Here is a 15,716-nt window from a genome sequence, read left to right on the forward strand (position 1 = left end):
GATAGATAAAAACGTTCACAAAATTAATTCCCGAAGTTTCTACCTAAATTAGTTTAGTTATCGACCAGTAATAAATATCCAAACTTTGGCATTTATAATAATAGATGGATTGCCGCTTTATCTTGTCCGTTTGGGTTATTAATTGACCTCTCAAGTAAAAAACTAAAGTTTAAATGCCATATTATTAACAATGGCATAATAAAATGCTTGCAGTTAGTTTCAAGGTAACATCATCAATCAATCTTTAAGTATATGGTTTTTGTTATTTTTTATAGGAAAATTTATGTTATCGACTCAATAAAAAATTGAGGTTTGTTTTGTTGCAAAAAAATATATGGTATGTTTATTAAATGTCCTGTTCTCAGAGTATAACTTAGTACATTATTTTTATCAGGTGCAGTATAAAAATCTAAGAATACCTAGCTATTTCATTGGCATAATTTATTGTACATGGTTCCTAACTTGACCGCGTAATATTAGCATGAAAATAGTTACAACAACTCATTGATACAAGAATTTAGCAACTACAAAAACATATTTAATGTCATCTTATCTAAATATTTACATGCACCCTTTTCTCCTTATGTTTCTATGTGTTTTAGTACATCTATGTTAAATAACAACAAAAAATATTATTAATTTGTATTTGACTGTACAAAAGCGGCCCATGCGGGATATTTCACCAATAGGCAACAATTACGAGCGCCGGTTGCGTCAGTGCAAACTTCGCCTAAGGTACTGTACCTTCTAGAAAACTAAAAACCGTTATGTAGGAAAACAAAATAATCCACATAACTTAAAATAAAACAAATGTGGCTATTTTTTTATATTTTTTAGCAATGATGAAAGCCATATTACAGACAAAGCCACTATGCATTATCTTGATAGGATAATAGGATATATTATTTCATTGTATTTATTGCAATAATTATTTTGTTGATAAACTGTTTTAATAATTTTCAATTCACGTTAAAGACTAATTTAATTACACTATTACATATCTTTGTGAGCATGCATTTGGAATTTCAGTAATTTTTTTTCAGTAACCTATTTGTGAGCCTGTATTACAAGTTAGGTTCCTTTGTATTTAATAATTCACCAAATATTTTCAATTATAATATTTTATTTTCTGAGTTGATTTGTATTCTGTATGCATTTACGAGAATTCATTTTCATTTTCATGGGATATAGATGGGAAACGGAAGAAAAATAACAAGAATTACGTTTTTATTAAATATAGGTTGTACTATACTTATTTACTTTCATCGTATTCTGTAAAACGGAAAACTGTAGAATTAGTAAAGTATTTAAAGCATCGTTGAAACAGGTTATTTTTGATATATTTTTAGTGATTCTGCTATATTATATTTTTCTATGTAAAACCTGCAACTGTTTCAAAATTATGGATTTTTATTTTAACCACTGCATAGGTTACATTATAGCAGCAGCAGATGCAAAGAGCTAAGCAGAGATTATCGAGAGATAATGAATCCATATGTATACTAGTGCATAGTTTATTTAAATATCTTTTCAATCCATATTTTCTCAAACTACAATAATATTTTCCCTTATTTTCCTCGTCTAATAATTAAAATGAACTCCAAATTTTAACCACCAGCCTAACTAATTTTGTTCGGCCTTTCACCTGACCACTGGTTCGATGTTATAGCCAGCAGTCTCCATTGAGCTATCGAGTAGTGTGCACTACAGGATAATTGTAAAAGATAGAAAAAAGATAAAGATACAACATGTGTGGGGAAATGGGCAAGGCTGTGCTGCGGGCGCTGACGGGGGCCCTTCTGTGTGGTCTGGTGTCTGATGCTGCTTATTTACAAGTGAGTTCTGGCTGATTTTTGTATAATCTATACTAATATTATAAAGCTAAAAAATTTGTTCGTTTGAACGCGCTAATCTCAGGAAATACTGGTCCGATTTGAAAAAATCTTTCGTTGCTAGATAGCCCATTTATCGAGGAAGGCTATAGGCTATATATATCATCACGCTAAGACTAACAGGAGCGGAGCAATTCAGGTGAAACCGCGGGGCACAGCTAGTTCATTATAATATATGATAGAGATATTTAGTACCCATTCAATTTATGCGATTAAGCTATAGCTTCCAGCCTTCCAGGCAAGCAATGGGGAAAGGTATCCTTTAGATTTAATACGGGCAAATTATATAAAAAAATAGTTTCAGAAATGTGAAGTCCTACAAGTAAAATTATTTATGGTATTTTTATACATAGAGATATATTATTTCAATAATATAAAATGTGATATCAATTGTTCTCTCAATTTTTTTTATTACGTAAATAATGTTAAAATTGATCGTGTAAATTGAAAAACGAGGATATAATAATTCAATTTTTGTTGTGTCGTAAAATGAAGAAGGGATATTTTGTTGGACTTTTACGAGAAGGTTCTTTTGTCGCTTCAGAAACCGGGAATGTAATTATTCGAAATTTTATATTTAGTTCTTTGTGAAAAAGAGTAGGTTTTATCTTGGTAGTTATTTGTATATTACAACATAGTATTCTTCACAAATGCTAATTTATAAGGTCATAATAATTATAAATTTATTGAAAATTGCAATAGCTTTTTATAGCTTCCATAGTTAAAAAAAAGTATTTTTATCATTTCTTCAGGCGTTTAATTGTAGTCGTGACTATATTTTTTCTTGTCCCACATTTAAATAGCAACTTATGTAACAGTGCAAGTTTCATCACAATCGATTCAGTAGATTAAAAGATACAGAACAAAATGTCATATGCAATCAATCTATATTTATGTAACTTTTTAATAATTTGAAATTTTGTTATATATAGAAAAATTGCTCAATATTGCACCAGAATCAAAACATTCGTATCTGTACTTATTACTTACTAATATTATAAAGCTGAAGAATTTGTTTGTTGGTTTGAACGCGCTAATCTCCGGAACTATACTAATCTGATTTGAAAAATTCTTCGGTGTTAGATAGCCCATTTATCGAGGAAGGCTATAGGCTATACAAGAAAGTTGCCTGGCAGAGATGATGGCTTTGAGCCATAAGGTCGCAAATAAAGATTTAATATATAAATAAAGATTTAATATATAAATAAATAAATATAATATATCATCACGCTAAGAACAACAGCAGCGGAGCAATGCGAGTAAAACCGCAGGTCACAGCTAGTCTCATATAAAACATTTCGTTAATATTCCTAAATGCACCATTTAATGGAAAGCTTACAAACCATTTATCCCGGGTTACCCTGGCCAAACTTCGAGTTCCTTTTTATAAGCCATTAACTCAAGAAGGGGTATGTGCTTATTTTCTCTCTTCTGACCTATATTATATGCGTTTTAAGAGCCAAATACTGAAATTTGGATTTGTTGCAAGAATATATTTTGGTTTATTTTTATTGGTGTTGTATAATCCATACTAATATTATAAATGCGAAAGTAACTCTGTCTGTCTGTCTGTTACTCAATCACGCCTTAACTACTGAACCAATTTGCATGAAATTTGGTATGGAGATATTTTGATACCCGAGAAAGGACATAGGCTACTTTTTACCTCGGGAAATAGGATAGGTTTTATCCCGGAAATCCCACGGGAACGGGAACTATGCGGGTTTTTTCTTTGACTGCGCGGGCGAAGCTGCGGGTGGAAAGCTAGTAGGGTTATAAATCTTGCGAAGGAAAAGTATTATAGCTATCATTCAGTTCATATTGATAGAATTTATTGGTTTAAAGCTACATCGTCATCATATCGTTTGAAGCTACTGTTAGATAAAGAAATTGATAACAGACAGTACCTATATACGGAACTGAATAAAGGAAAGTCAAAAGAATTCAATCTGTGGAAGCTTGCACATAAAGGAAAGTGAAAAATTAGACAAAGTCGTACAGATGAAACAAACGCAGTCAATAAGGGCGAGAAGTAAAAAAAACCGCGTCGAAGAGGTGAAAATTTGAGAGATTACCCCTGAATACCAATTTCGCGCGCACCGAGTTTCAAACAATTTACACTTTGAAGAGCTTGATCAAAGAAATAAAACTAAAAAGCAGACGCAAACGAAAATGAGAGTAAATTTAACCAACGGTAATTCGCTTTTGAAGGACTGAAGGGGAGCTCTAGGGAAGGAAAATTGCGAAAGTTCCTACTCCCTTATGAACGCGAGGAAGCTGAACGCTTCGGTCAAATTTAATAGACAATGCCCCGTGGTTTACCATGTCAAAGCAGTACATTGCTTGCTGCGCTTTACTGGGCCTATTCCAACTTCAAATATAAACGCAATGTATATGGAGCAATGGTATATCGACGTGCTAAGGGCAGTGCGACAAAGACATAAGTGTGGTTACATTATTGCAATAATTCTGGTTCTAACGCCGATTACATCAAAACTTTGGAAACGAATTGGACTCTCGGAGTCGAAAAATTAAGAGATCTTTATCGTTTTGTAATTTATTGTTGTAATATCTGTTTTAACTTGTTATTTTGGAGGTAGTTAAATATGATGAGAAAATTTTAATATTTTTTCAAACATAAGAATTTGAATTTTTCGTCCCTTACTGCTATTATTGAGTCGAATAAGTACCCTACGCAGTACATGCTATTTTTCTTCGATTTCAAGTTTTTAAATGTTATGTTTTATAAGTTTTCCTCGCTTCAATAAACTCTAGAAGTTAAAACAAAATATTAACGCCACCGTAACATCTAGCGAGTTTGGTTTATTGGTGCTAAAACGTTTAAGAAATATATGAAGAAAGTTCTATTTTACCATACCTTGAGGGTCTCCTTTGTGCACACTCAGTGATAAGAAGGAGGGTTTTATCACCAAAGGGTTGACATTAAGTCGACATTTTTTTATATTTTTCCTAAAATATGGATAGGGAAGACGCTCTATTGAGAAAAGATATGGATGTGACATTTGAGTTTTGTTGTGCTATTTATTTTTCTTTAGTCCCTCGGAAATTGTGTTTATTAATAGCGATTGTTTGATTTATTATTTAAGAGGTGATAGTTTGCATTGCTTCATAAAGGATTTAGAAACCATTATGGAGAATTTTAATATAACACATAATGCAAAAAGGGATGTTACATTTAAAAATCGGCATGCCCATTTTCCTGTTAATTATCAGAATTCATATTAATTTTCAAAATTAATCTGTACCCACTCGACTATAGGTAGAGTAATAGTGCGTTTCTGGTTTAGATACAGATAAAATACTACCATCGTTTTATCTTGCGTTCTACATTCAACATTTACGATATTTACGCGCGAACTATTTATACACAAACACATTCGAAAAATTAGTGCATACGATATTCCACAGAAATATGATAGCAGAGAAAAACAAAGGAACTAGCAGGAGAAACTAATAAAATCCTTCAGTTAAACTTGCAGTTTGTTCTTGTATAAAATTGTATGTAGTAAGTTAAGTGCGATATTTGTTGGTTTGAAGTTGTGGTTCGTTGTTTAAAATTTCAATGCAATATGAAACTTAGTTTTTGAAGAATAGAGGTTATTTTTGATCGTCCGTTGAGTACGATAAAAAATGTGTGCGTGTACTAGTACACACGTAAGAAGTAAAACTTCTTTATGACCTTATTTTTCAAAAAATAATTTACTATATGCAACTTTACAGCAATACGTCGAATCAAAGATGGCGCGTAACGGAAAAATGTCCCGCGTAACGAAAAAATGTTACACTAAATTTTTTTCCAACCCCGATAAAGAAGTTTCACTTCAAAAATGTTATAGGTACATATTCATTTTAAAAGCTATGTACCCCTTTTTGGTGTTTAGATACAATATTGAAATATAAAAAATTGCAAAAGATATAATAATAATTGAAAATAAAAATTAAATGCACGGTAAGTCATTTTAAAATGCTATATTGACTATCTAAAGTAAAGTAGTTGTCAAGAAAATAAAAAAATAACAGGAATATTAAATCTCATATTCAAATACTTTCAACATGTTTTCCGAGATTTCAAACAAAATTGTTTATCTAATAACGGTGTTTATTTGAAGGCATAATTTTCTAAGATGAAGAAATTCTGATTGCGCTGCGCAAGCGCTGGGTGTCCCTGACAACCTCTCACTTGGTCCTTTTTTGTAATCTAGGGCTAGGGATTTAGGGCTTAGATTTGTTCTTTGTACAAGACTTGTATGTTATTAATAATTTTATATAGAGCGGTCGTTATTGTGGTCTTTAGTAGAATTTTAATATGGAACATAAGGTGTACTATATGCGTATATTATGGTCATATAAATTATGCGTAAATTAGGATTATTATGTTGCTAAAAAACTTAGAATAGTAGACTAGCATATTAAGAAATATTACTGGTCTTAAATGAATATACATATCTAATGACGAATGGATTGTAAAATGTCGAACATTTGACCGCGTTTAGATTTTAAAAACTTATTTATAGGGTTGATTTAAGAAATTATTTTATATCGTTGATATTGTACATTTACAAGATTAGATAGAAATTCCTTATTTGTTGCTGTATATTTTTTAAATTCGTTTCTGGAAATCTCATTACCTCATACATTTTCCTAAGTTTCATCGCAATCAATTTTGACGTACTTATAATTTTCATCTTACAGTTATAATATTGGTTAAAAATCTCTAGAGTCATATTAGATTAGAACTTGTAAACGTTTTAATTCTTTAACCGCACATTAAAAGACCATAAACAATACAAGACAGGCCATAATTGAGGTTACGTAAAAACTTGGTTACATAATATTCGGGTCAACTAACATACGATGGCCTTAATTCAATTGAAATTGAGTTCTAAAATTAATCACATGTTATTTAATATACTGGTTTTGTACTCGAACTAATAAGGGTATTAAATTTCTTATTTTAAAACTAGATTTTGTATGCTTTGTTTACGAGGTATTCGGATAATTGGTCGGCATTGTGGAAAAAAAATATTCATCGTCCTAATTAATTTTATTGAAAGTAAAATTGTATTTTTTTATACAAGTTTTGTATAGCTTAGTATTTTTGGCTTACTTATCATTCATAGTTCACATGTGCGTGCACATTTATGTAGGTAACATTTTGAATTAATATAAATCGTCAAATATAGAGTAAATTGCGAAAAATAGCCACGCGTACTTAAATTAATTTTTGAAACAACATATAAATAATATGTAAATTTATTTTTAATTTTCAATATCGCATTGATTCGCAGTTTGTTCTTCTATATTTTCAATGTTTAATTTTTATTGTTCTTTGAAGTTAATAGCTCTTTCTACCCATTAAATTAAACCTAAAATTCAACTCATTTAGTTGTAAAAGAATATAAAAGATTTAGTGCAAGATACAAAGCCGTAACAAGTAACTAGAGACAAAAATAAGTCCATTAGTGTCTGATTTCAGTTGGAATTGTTTCGTATTTTACACTGACTATGCTTCTTGCTGCTATTTTGGGATCGTTTATTTACTTTTATGGCTATGAATGTGTAATTATTGCCATTAGTTTTATTAGGTATAGATGGATACCTAGTTTTGGGGTATTTTAAAACGCCGCAAATAAAAATAATAATTCGATAATTTTGAAAATTCTTTCATCCATTACAATAATGTGGTATAATCCGAGTGAAGAAGTTAGTTACTAGGGTATTTAATAACTAGATTATATTCATCGATTTGAAAGTTAATTGAGTAAATTTCTTTTACGTTTTTTGGTATCATTTATAATAATTATTGCTTTCATTATCCATAATCCGTATATTATCACAAACATCATTCCAAATATCTGATACAGAATTAGGTATGTCAAACATTAATATTTCCACAAGTAATTTAATACTCATTGCTCACTCAACAGAAAAAAGTCTATCAAAAAGAAATTTAAATGATAAAATTCCGCTTTTAAAAGCTTCAAATAAAATACGTAATACGAACACTAAAATAACTCAGTCAAGGCCTCGCGTATGATATAACTTCATCCACTTTTTCAACACACCTTTCACTTGAGTTGGGTCAATGTGCTGACGTAATCGTGACATTTCACTACGGCATAATACCCTCCATGTGTAACTAAACAAATATACACCTTATCTCACGTATGTAGAGCTCATTTTGCTAAGACAAAAAGTTTAGAAGTTAACGAAAGCCGATCGTTTTTAGATTATTAACGTTTTAATATTTGCGACTTTGAAGTTATTGCTAAGGTCATGCTTTGTCATTTGTAATGTCTTTATTATAAGTTTAATAGTAAGTTTTTTCGTGTCATCCTTTTGGGAAAGTTTCATCTTTTGTTTTAATTTGCTTTTATGTCGCAATATTGGCTAGACTCGTCCACGAATAATTTAAGCTCTATGTAAAGCTGATTAAAAATAGATTCTTATTTAGACGCTTAACACGACAATGTATCTATAATTAATACGTATGCATCATTCTTTCTTGAATGTGTAATTTGCATTTTTTTGAAAACGAAAACAAATAATTTTACAGATTTTTAAGTAATCAAGGAAAGTGAAGAAGTTGATTTCTCACTCGTGTTTACTAAACATTATTAATATTTTCTTCACTGCAGAAGGTTTTTATTATTCTTATACCGCAATTTCTAATTACCACTGTGTTTCCTTCTTAAACGACGTCAAAAAGTTTCTCATTTCGATTCGTCCGAATAATATATTTTATGTGTGTTCGCAGGTTTTTGTTTGTTCACTAATAATATTATTTATTTATCCTTCCAGCAATACGAGGACTACCCGCAATACCAACAAGTCGTGTACCGCAAGCCGCTCCGGGAACACGAGAAGCCGCAGGACCTGCGCAACGTGCCCGGCGTTCCCGGGGTCGACTACCCTATCTACCACCAGGTGCCCGAGACCAGCTTCTCCTGTGCACACGTGCCAGTGCACCCGGGGATGTACGCTAACGTGGAGACTGGGTGTCAGGTAATGTACTGCACTACACTATACTACACTACACTACAGGCAATACCAGCCGCTCCGGGAACACGAGAAGCCGCAGGACCTGCGCAACATGCCCGGCGTTCCTGGTGTCGACTGCTCGATCTACCACCTGGGTGCCAGACTGGGTGCCAGGTAATGTACTGCACTATAATACAGGCAATACCAAGCCGTGTATTACCTGCTTGGTATTGCCTGTATTATAGTGTATATCTGCTCTGGGAACATGTATATTTTAATTTCTAGTCAATAATTATTACACTCCCAAAGGAAGTAGATTATATAACAATCGAACCTTCATGTATGCACAATGCTCATGCATCATGTTATGAATATACTTCCTAGGGCTTATTCTAAAAGTAAGTGCTAATATTACGTGCTAATATTACGTGATATAACTTCTGCTACACTAATTAGCAGTACTTCCTGACTCATTGATTTATTCATTCAATAATTATAACCATGCAGGATCAGAAATAAAATTACCGAAATTTGCATGTAGGTATTTATAAAACTGTACACTACCTAGTACAGAGACGAATATTAAGAGTTTTAAAAAAATAAACAATCCACTACAAAGCTTTACACAAGACTGTAACATGTAATAATCTTAAAAATAAGATAATATAAAATAAATTAAATCATTGCAAGATTCAGACAAAGTATAAGCTAGCGAGTCGGCATTTTAATTACAGAATTTGGTTGCTTTGTACAATTACGGGGAAATTGTATAAAAAATCTCAGCGATTCTGAAGGGGTTGTCCAATTCGTGAAAAGCGGTATAATTAGAGTGAATTTAGGAGACAACAGCCTTTGATGTGAAAAAAGGGGATGGGAGAGGCCGAAGGCATTAAATCGTTCCCGAAAGAGAAATGGACTGTTTGATGTAATTACGGCAGTGGTTGACTTCGTTGATATGTACGTTCCTAGAAATAAAATATTGAAGACAAAGTCGAGAGCCTTCGCGGCTGGGCATAAGATGTGTGGTATTTCACTGTCTTAATGAAAGTCAATGATCAGACTACTTTTGACTTTGTATTTACAAACTCATTACTGTAAATTTACTATTAAAAAGCTTCAAGAGATATATATAATAAATAAAATTTGAACCCTGAAAATATATCTTTAATCTTAAATTAATTGCCAAACTCGTAAGTTGAAACTCTTTAAATTATAAACAAACATGTTTAAAACATAATTAACAATAAAATTGATTTACATCTAAACTTTTTCAATATAACAAAAACTTAAACATAAACTGAAAAGTTCTATCAGACTAAATTTATTCGTTCAAATAATGTTTTATTTAAAGTAATGAAAATGATTATACAGAAGCAATTAGGTTTAAATTGAATAAGTTTGAAGGTATTGTTGCTAACGTAAGTCTTTCAGCCCTGTAAACTGAATTTATAATTTCCATAGCAATGTATAGAAAATTAATTAAGTTTTAAACCTTTGAAAAGAACTAATTTTCTGATTATTGAGGCGACGATCAAATCCAATATGGCTAATCCTGACGACGAAAGCTATTAGCAGGTTTTTTCTAAAAGTTTATTGAAGTTTGAATTATTATTGTTACGTAGTATAATAATAAGCAGTCAGGTGAAAAATTAAAAGGGAACTATGTTATATTCATAAATTTATAAAGAATAGAAATGTTATATTATGATATATTTTATTATTTACACTTTGGGAGTTAACCGTTGATGTTAATACAATGGTTGATTAATTATTAAGCTTACATGATTTTGTTCAAAACTTGTATCTAATAAAAAGTAATTTAATATTTTGAAAAGGGGCGGGTAGCACGGTATAAAATAAAAAAAAAACTCCACAGCTTATAACATGTCTCCTATAAATTATTAATAATAACGAGCTTTCCAATTTTTTATACGTTTCACTATTGTATACTGTTGTATGTATGTGTGTGTGTGTATGTGTTTGTATATCTTTTAGAAGATTCTTTATTTACATCCCTTATTCACAGGCTTACCACGTGTGCCATGACGGACGCGAAGGTCACCAGGGAGCTTCATTCCTCTGCACCAACGGGACGTTGTTCGACCAGGCCAAGTTCGCTTGTGATTGGTGGTACAACGTGGACTGTTCGCAGGCTATTGAGCACTATAAGTATGTATTGTGATTTTAACGTTTTTTGTGATTTGTGTGAATATTACAGCATTGAGCAGTTATATCCGGTGGCTTTCCGTGGTAAACGCAGATTTACAGGGGAATGAGAGATTTCACCGCGGCAAAAACTGTAAAACAAAAATACAAAAATCAAACAGATAAAATAGCTCATTGTGATGTAAATTTAAGGCAAACAAACACACTTTCGAATTTGTAATATTAGTAAGAAACAAGAAATTATAATGCAGTTAATTAAATATTGTATTGGTACTTCAAAGGAGGATTTAGAAAACTGATGTCAAAGTAGAGGTCCTCTATAGACTCTATAGTCTATAGTTTGTATAAGTTGTAGTTAATTTACAGTTTGAAACGCGGGAATAGTTCTGTATCTTCTAATTGATCATTAGAGATAGATACAATAATATATTGATATTTAAGAAGTTTGTGTTCAAAAACAATACTGGATTGTAGTTTTACTATATATATAAGTAATATTAGCTGACCTCTATGACTTATATAGGAGTTACTGGAAGTAATATCTTTTTCAATACGGCCGACTTTTATACACTTGCCTTATTTTTCTCTTATTTGTAATTTTAATTGTATGTTTTTACATTCAGATTGTATAGTAGAGCTTTAAATACATTAAAGAGTGGAACTATACGCAATATCTCAGACAATTTCTAATCAATTAATATTATTACAGACTAAATGCGGACCCCTTGAAGAACCCCTACGTGCCAAAGCCCAAACCGGAGGAACACAGAGAGGAACAGCCTTACGGCATTTACTTTAGGAAGTTAGACCATTAGATTTAATAATTGTCGTCATCAAAGCGCTATTTGTACTAGAAATTCATTGCTAAATTTCCTATTAAATTGAGTAGATATTACTAGAGTTGAATTCATAATAGATGTTGGTTTCTGTAATTTATATGAAGAAATATTAACGTACTAAAAACACACTTTATTCAGACAAACTCATGAAAAAATTGTGTTGTCACTGATCCTTTTGTAAACCTATACTTATGTATACCTAATTTCAATTAAATCTGTCTCTGTAAAATGGGTCAAAATCGATTATTAAGGACATAGTAACATACAAATATAGAGGTGAACCTAATAAATACAATAATTTTAATAAAGGACACACCACAGCAATAATAACTGACACTATAATACGAAAACCTGATTAATATAAACTGAACATTTAGTATGAATTCGACTAAATTAAGATGGAGTTTTTCTTTCATTAACCAATCATATAACGTAATTAATTTTCATTCTTAGCATGTGTATAAATGTAATTTTACTTAGGTTATTTCAACGCCGTATTACAGAGTTCAAATACTTTTAGTATAGATATTACCATTCATAAGTTAAAATAACTAATGATAAAATCTCTTTTTATTAATGTACCTACTCTTTTAAAGTGAAACTTTTATTACATCGTCTCAAACTTTTTGGTCTGTGTAGCGCATGTCGCGTGTATCGCGGCTGCCGAGTAGGTATACCTACTCGGCAGCCGACCGTCACGCGACATGCGCTACACAAAGCAGTGTTCGGAACCGTTCGAACAGTTTCACTTTTACCGTGGTTTCATAAAGCCACACAACATTTTTTTTTATATTAATTGTCTGTAATACTGGAAATTAAACTTAGATTTTTATATTACCTATTGAATTATGTAACATTTTATTGTTTTTTTTTGGTGACGACAATGCTCTATATTTTATCTGTTTAATTTTAAATCGCTTTTCATACATTCATTTTTCACGCATTTGGTACTTATTGAAAATAATTAATTTATTATCACCTTGCCAACCACTTGAAACAATACTCACATATTAGAATAAAATATAATTTAATGTAATTAGGTATCGAATAAAAATCTGAAAATTAACCTTTGTTTTATTTGACCTTAGAAATATTGAAAGAAAATTATAACGGAATAATAATTGAGAAATTGTAATATTATTCTGTAAAAGATGATGGAAAATTGTTCAGAAAAATCAGCAGTATTTTTGTAGGTACATTTTTGTCGGAAAGTCTGTTGTCAGGGACAAGGAAGGAATTAAAATTTAATCCATTGTTAAAATCTCTCTCTAAACTCGAAAAAGCTCATAAAGAACGTCACCTAAAAACCATAATATTAACTATAACAGCAAACAATATTGCATTGACAATTTAACTTACAAAAGTTGCAAACTCTCGCCCATAAATTCGGACACTATTTCAATACTCACAACGAACATTCTCGAATGTTTTCATTTATTTTTCGTTTTCCCATTGTTTCAGTGTCAATTATTGAACTGCTGCGTCAGAATAGACAATGCCGTAAATTTCGCTGTAACATATTGTGTTGATGATTGAACGCTGGGTTCCAGTTGTTTGAATGACTTGTTATAGTATGCTTCAATGGAAATGGACCATTGGGTTTCTCGACTATTCCTCTTTCTATTTTTCCTCAGAAAGTATAGGAGTTTATATTAAGATTGTGACTGTATAAGATACAAAATATTATCAGGAGAAAGAGCTTTGTACTATTTTAGCTTAGATTACTATTCACTATTAATGATAGACTAAAATACTACATAATATGAAAAATGTCAATGAAAACGAAAATACAAAGTAAATGTTAGTTAAAATACAAAAGATCTTTTTCCAAACAATACAGTAAGGTAGAATAAAAAAAGAAAGTAGGTAGTCGTGTTATTTTGGTGTTAGAATCTTAAAAATTCGTTCTATACACTTCAAAGAAGAAATATCGTATAAAATACATAAAAAATTCAGACAAGTTAATTTGAACAGACTTCGCATAGCTCGGATACTTTTACAAAATAAACATTGTTCGTCAAGAATTCGCATTTTGACTTTATTAATCTGAAGAAATTAAACGTTCAAATTTATTGAGAAGCCAATTGAAAGAACGTGCTAATTCCTTTAAATATAACTGAATTCATAATTGGTGCTGAGTATAAAAGTAACGGTTGAGTAATGCTGAGTTTTTCTAATATTTATGAAGTTCGCAAAAGGTTTTTATGGTTTAGAATTAATTACATACAGTTATTAAAATTACTTTTGAAAAGACGACTACAATCGACTCTATATAGTAAAAATAAGCAATATATTATATAACTTACCATGCTTCCATTTGACCTACTTTGCATGCATCGAGTACAAAAACATAAAAGCATTAAATAAACCAACCTCGATATGTCCAAGTACTTAATATTGTTCAGTATTTCCAATTTATATAATGTCATGAAAATATTTGCCGCGTAAAAATAAAACCCGCCAAAATTAAAAAGGCAAAATGGCGAGTGGACGAGTACTCTTCAGTGACGGCGTTTCAATTAATCGAATTAATTTTTGCGATACATCGATGGAAGCACTCATGCAATAAATTAATTTACATTTGTGTCAACGGTGATATTTTTTGATATTTGTATTTTGGGGATGTGTGGAAAGTCATAGTGCATTCGTATATTTATACAATAAAATTGCATGAAATTGCACAGATTCTAAAGATTAGTGAAAAAGCCGCTGACGCAACAATTTTACATAATAATATGTTATTGATGTGGAATATTCACGGTATGAAAATTATTAAAGAAGAATCTTTTCACAACATTAGACGTGTGTTGTTGTAATACTTCTTATAAAATACAAAAAACAATGACATTACGTCTTCCACCGCTCTAATGGACGAAACACTCAAAATGCAACTCAATTGAAACTCGAATTTCCACAGGTGGAGCATAAATCGAAACATAAGTATACCCAGAAGCAGTTTATAAGCTTCATATATCCCCAGTTATCTGCTAGTTGCGCTGCGGCTGGCTTATTTATGAGCCTCTCAAGACCATTCATTGGTCTAGTGTTATTTTTATGGGATCTTCCGGACTAATAAATGGTGGGAGATTCCCTTGTAATTGTTTTGTGGTTGGGAGAGGAATAGATCAGCTATGGGTTGGGGCTAATGGTGAACTTGGTTGACCTTCTAGATTGGATTCTGGTGTGAAATTTGTCAAAACTACTAAGTCTGTGGAGATGTTAAAATAGTATTGTATTTTTTCGTAAACTATACATATAATAAAATCGTAGGAAAGTCAAAACTGTACATTGAATATTTTTTTAAAAGAATACATAATCCATGATCTATAATCGATATAGAAGCCAAAAATATAGTTTTTAGAATTTTTGTCTGTTTGTCTGTTTGTCTGTTTGTCTGTTTGTCTGTATGTTTGTCCGAGCTAATCTCGAAAAGTACTGCATAGATTGACTTCAAATTTTGCATGAATATTACTAACAGGTCGTGTGAGGTTTTTTTAAACATATTATCATGCTATCACCTCCGGGGGAGGAGCTGTGAACCTTTACTTTTCTTACGTATTCCGTGTACTACGACAGCGTACAATCTAAAGACTCATGTTTAAATGTTGTTTTTGAGTAAGCCATGCTATTATCTAGCTTTACACTATAAAAACTACGTCATTTACGTAATTTGGGCAGAGAAACTGTTTAAAGAATCTTAGTACTATAAAGACAAATTTGATTCAGCGCCATCTATGAGATTTCGTAAAAATCAAATCAATTTACATGTTATCACTACTGAACACAATGTTAAAAATTAATAATTTAAATATAATTA

General features: G+C 31.2%; 1 protein-coding gene across 1 annotated transcript; it reads left to right on the forward strand.

The window, feature by feature from the left end:
- The first annotated feature begins 1,662 nt into the window (after positions 1–1,662).
- On the forward strand, positions 1,663–12,145 carry LOC149902125 (uncharacterized). The gene is made up of 4 exons (XM_090110187.1): positions 1,663–1,835; positions 8,715–8,918; positions 10,921–11,063; positions 11,770–12,145. The coding sequence occupies exons 1-4, from the start codon at positions 1,749–1,751 to the stop codon at positions 11,873–11,875; spliced, it is 540 nt and encodes a 179-aa protein (XP_089966313.1). The 5' UTR covers positions 1,663–1,748; the 3' UTR covers positions 11,876–12,145.
- The last annotated feature ends 3,571 nt before the right edge of the window (positions 12,146–15,716 follow it).

The sequence above is a fragment of the Colias eurytheme genome, chromosome 15 (assembly GCF_061535395.1).
Source record: "Colias eurytheme isolate Ceu_HAF_F1 chromosome 15, ilColEury1 Martin Lab GWU primary, whole genome shotgun sequence".
Classification (NCBI taxonomy): domain Eukaryota; kingdom Metazoa; phylum Arthropoda; class Insecta; order Lepidoptera; family Pieridae; genus Colias; species Colias eurytheme.

What these genes read in the sequence shown, in the direction of transcription:
- LOC149902125 (XM_090110187.1), top strand. Translation starts at nt 1,749, where the DNA reads ATGTGTGGGGAAATGGGCAAGGCTGTGCTGCGGGCGCTGACGGGGGCC. An exon ending in ACGTGGAGACTGGGTGTCAG is followed by an intron (nt 8,919 to 10,920) that starts GTAATGTACTGC and finishes CCTTATTCACAG; the next exon opens with GCTTACCACGTGTGCCATGA. An exon ending in CAGGCTATTGAGCACTATAA is followed by an intron (nt 11,064 to 11,769) that starts GTATGTATTGTG and finishes ATATTATTACAG; the next exon opens with ACTAAATGCGGACCCCTTGA.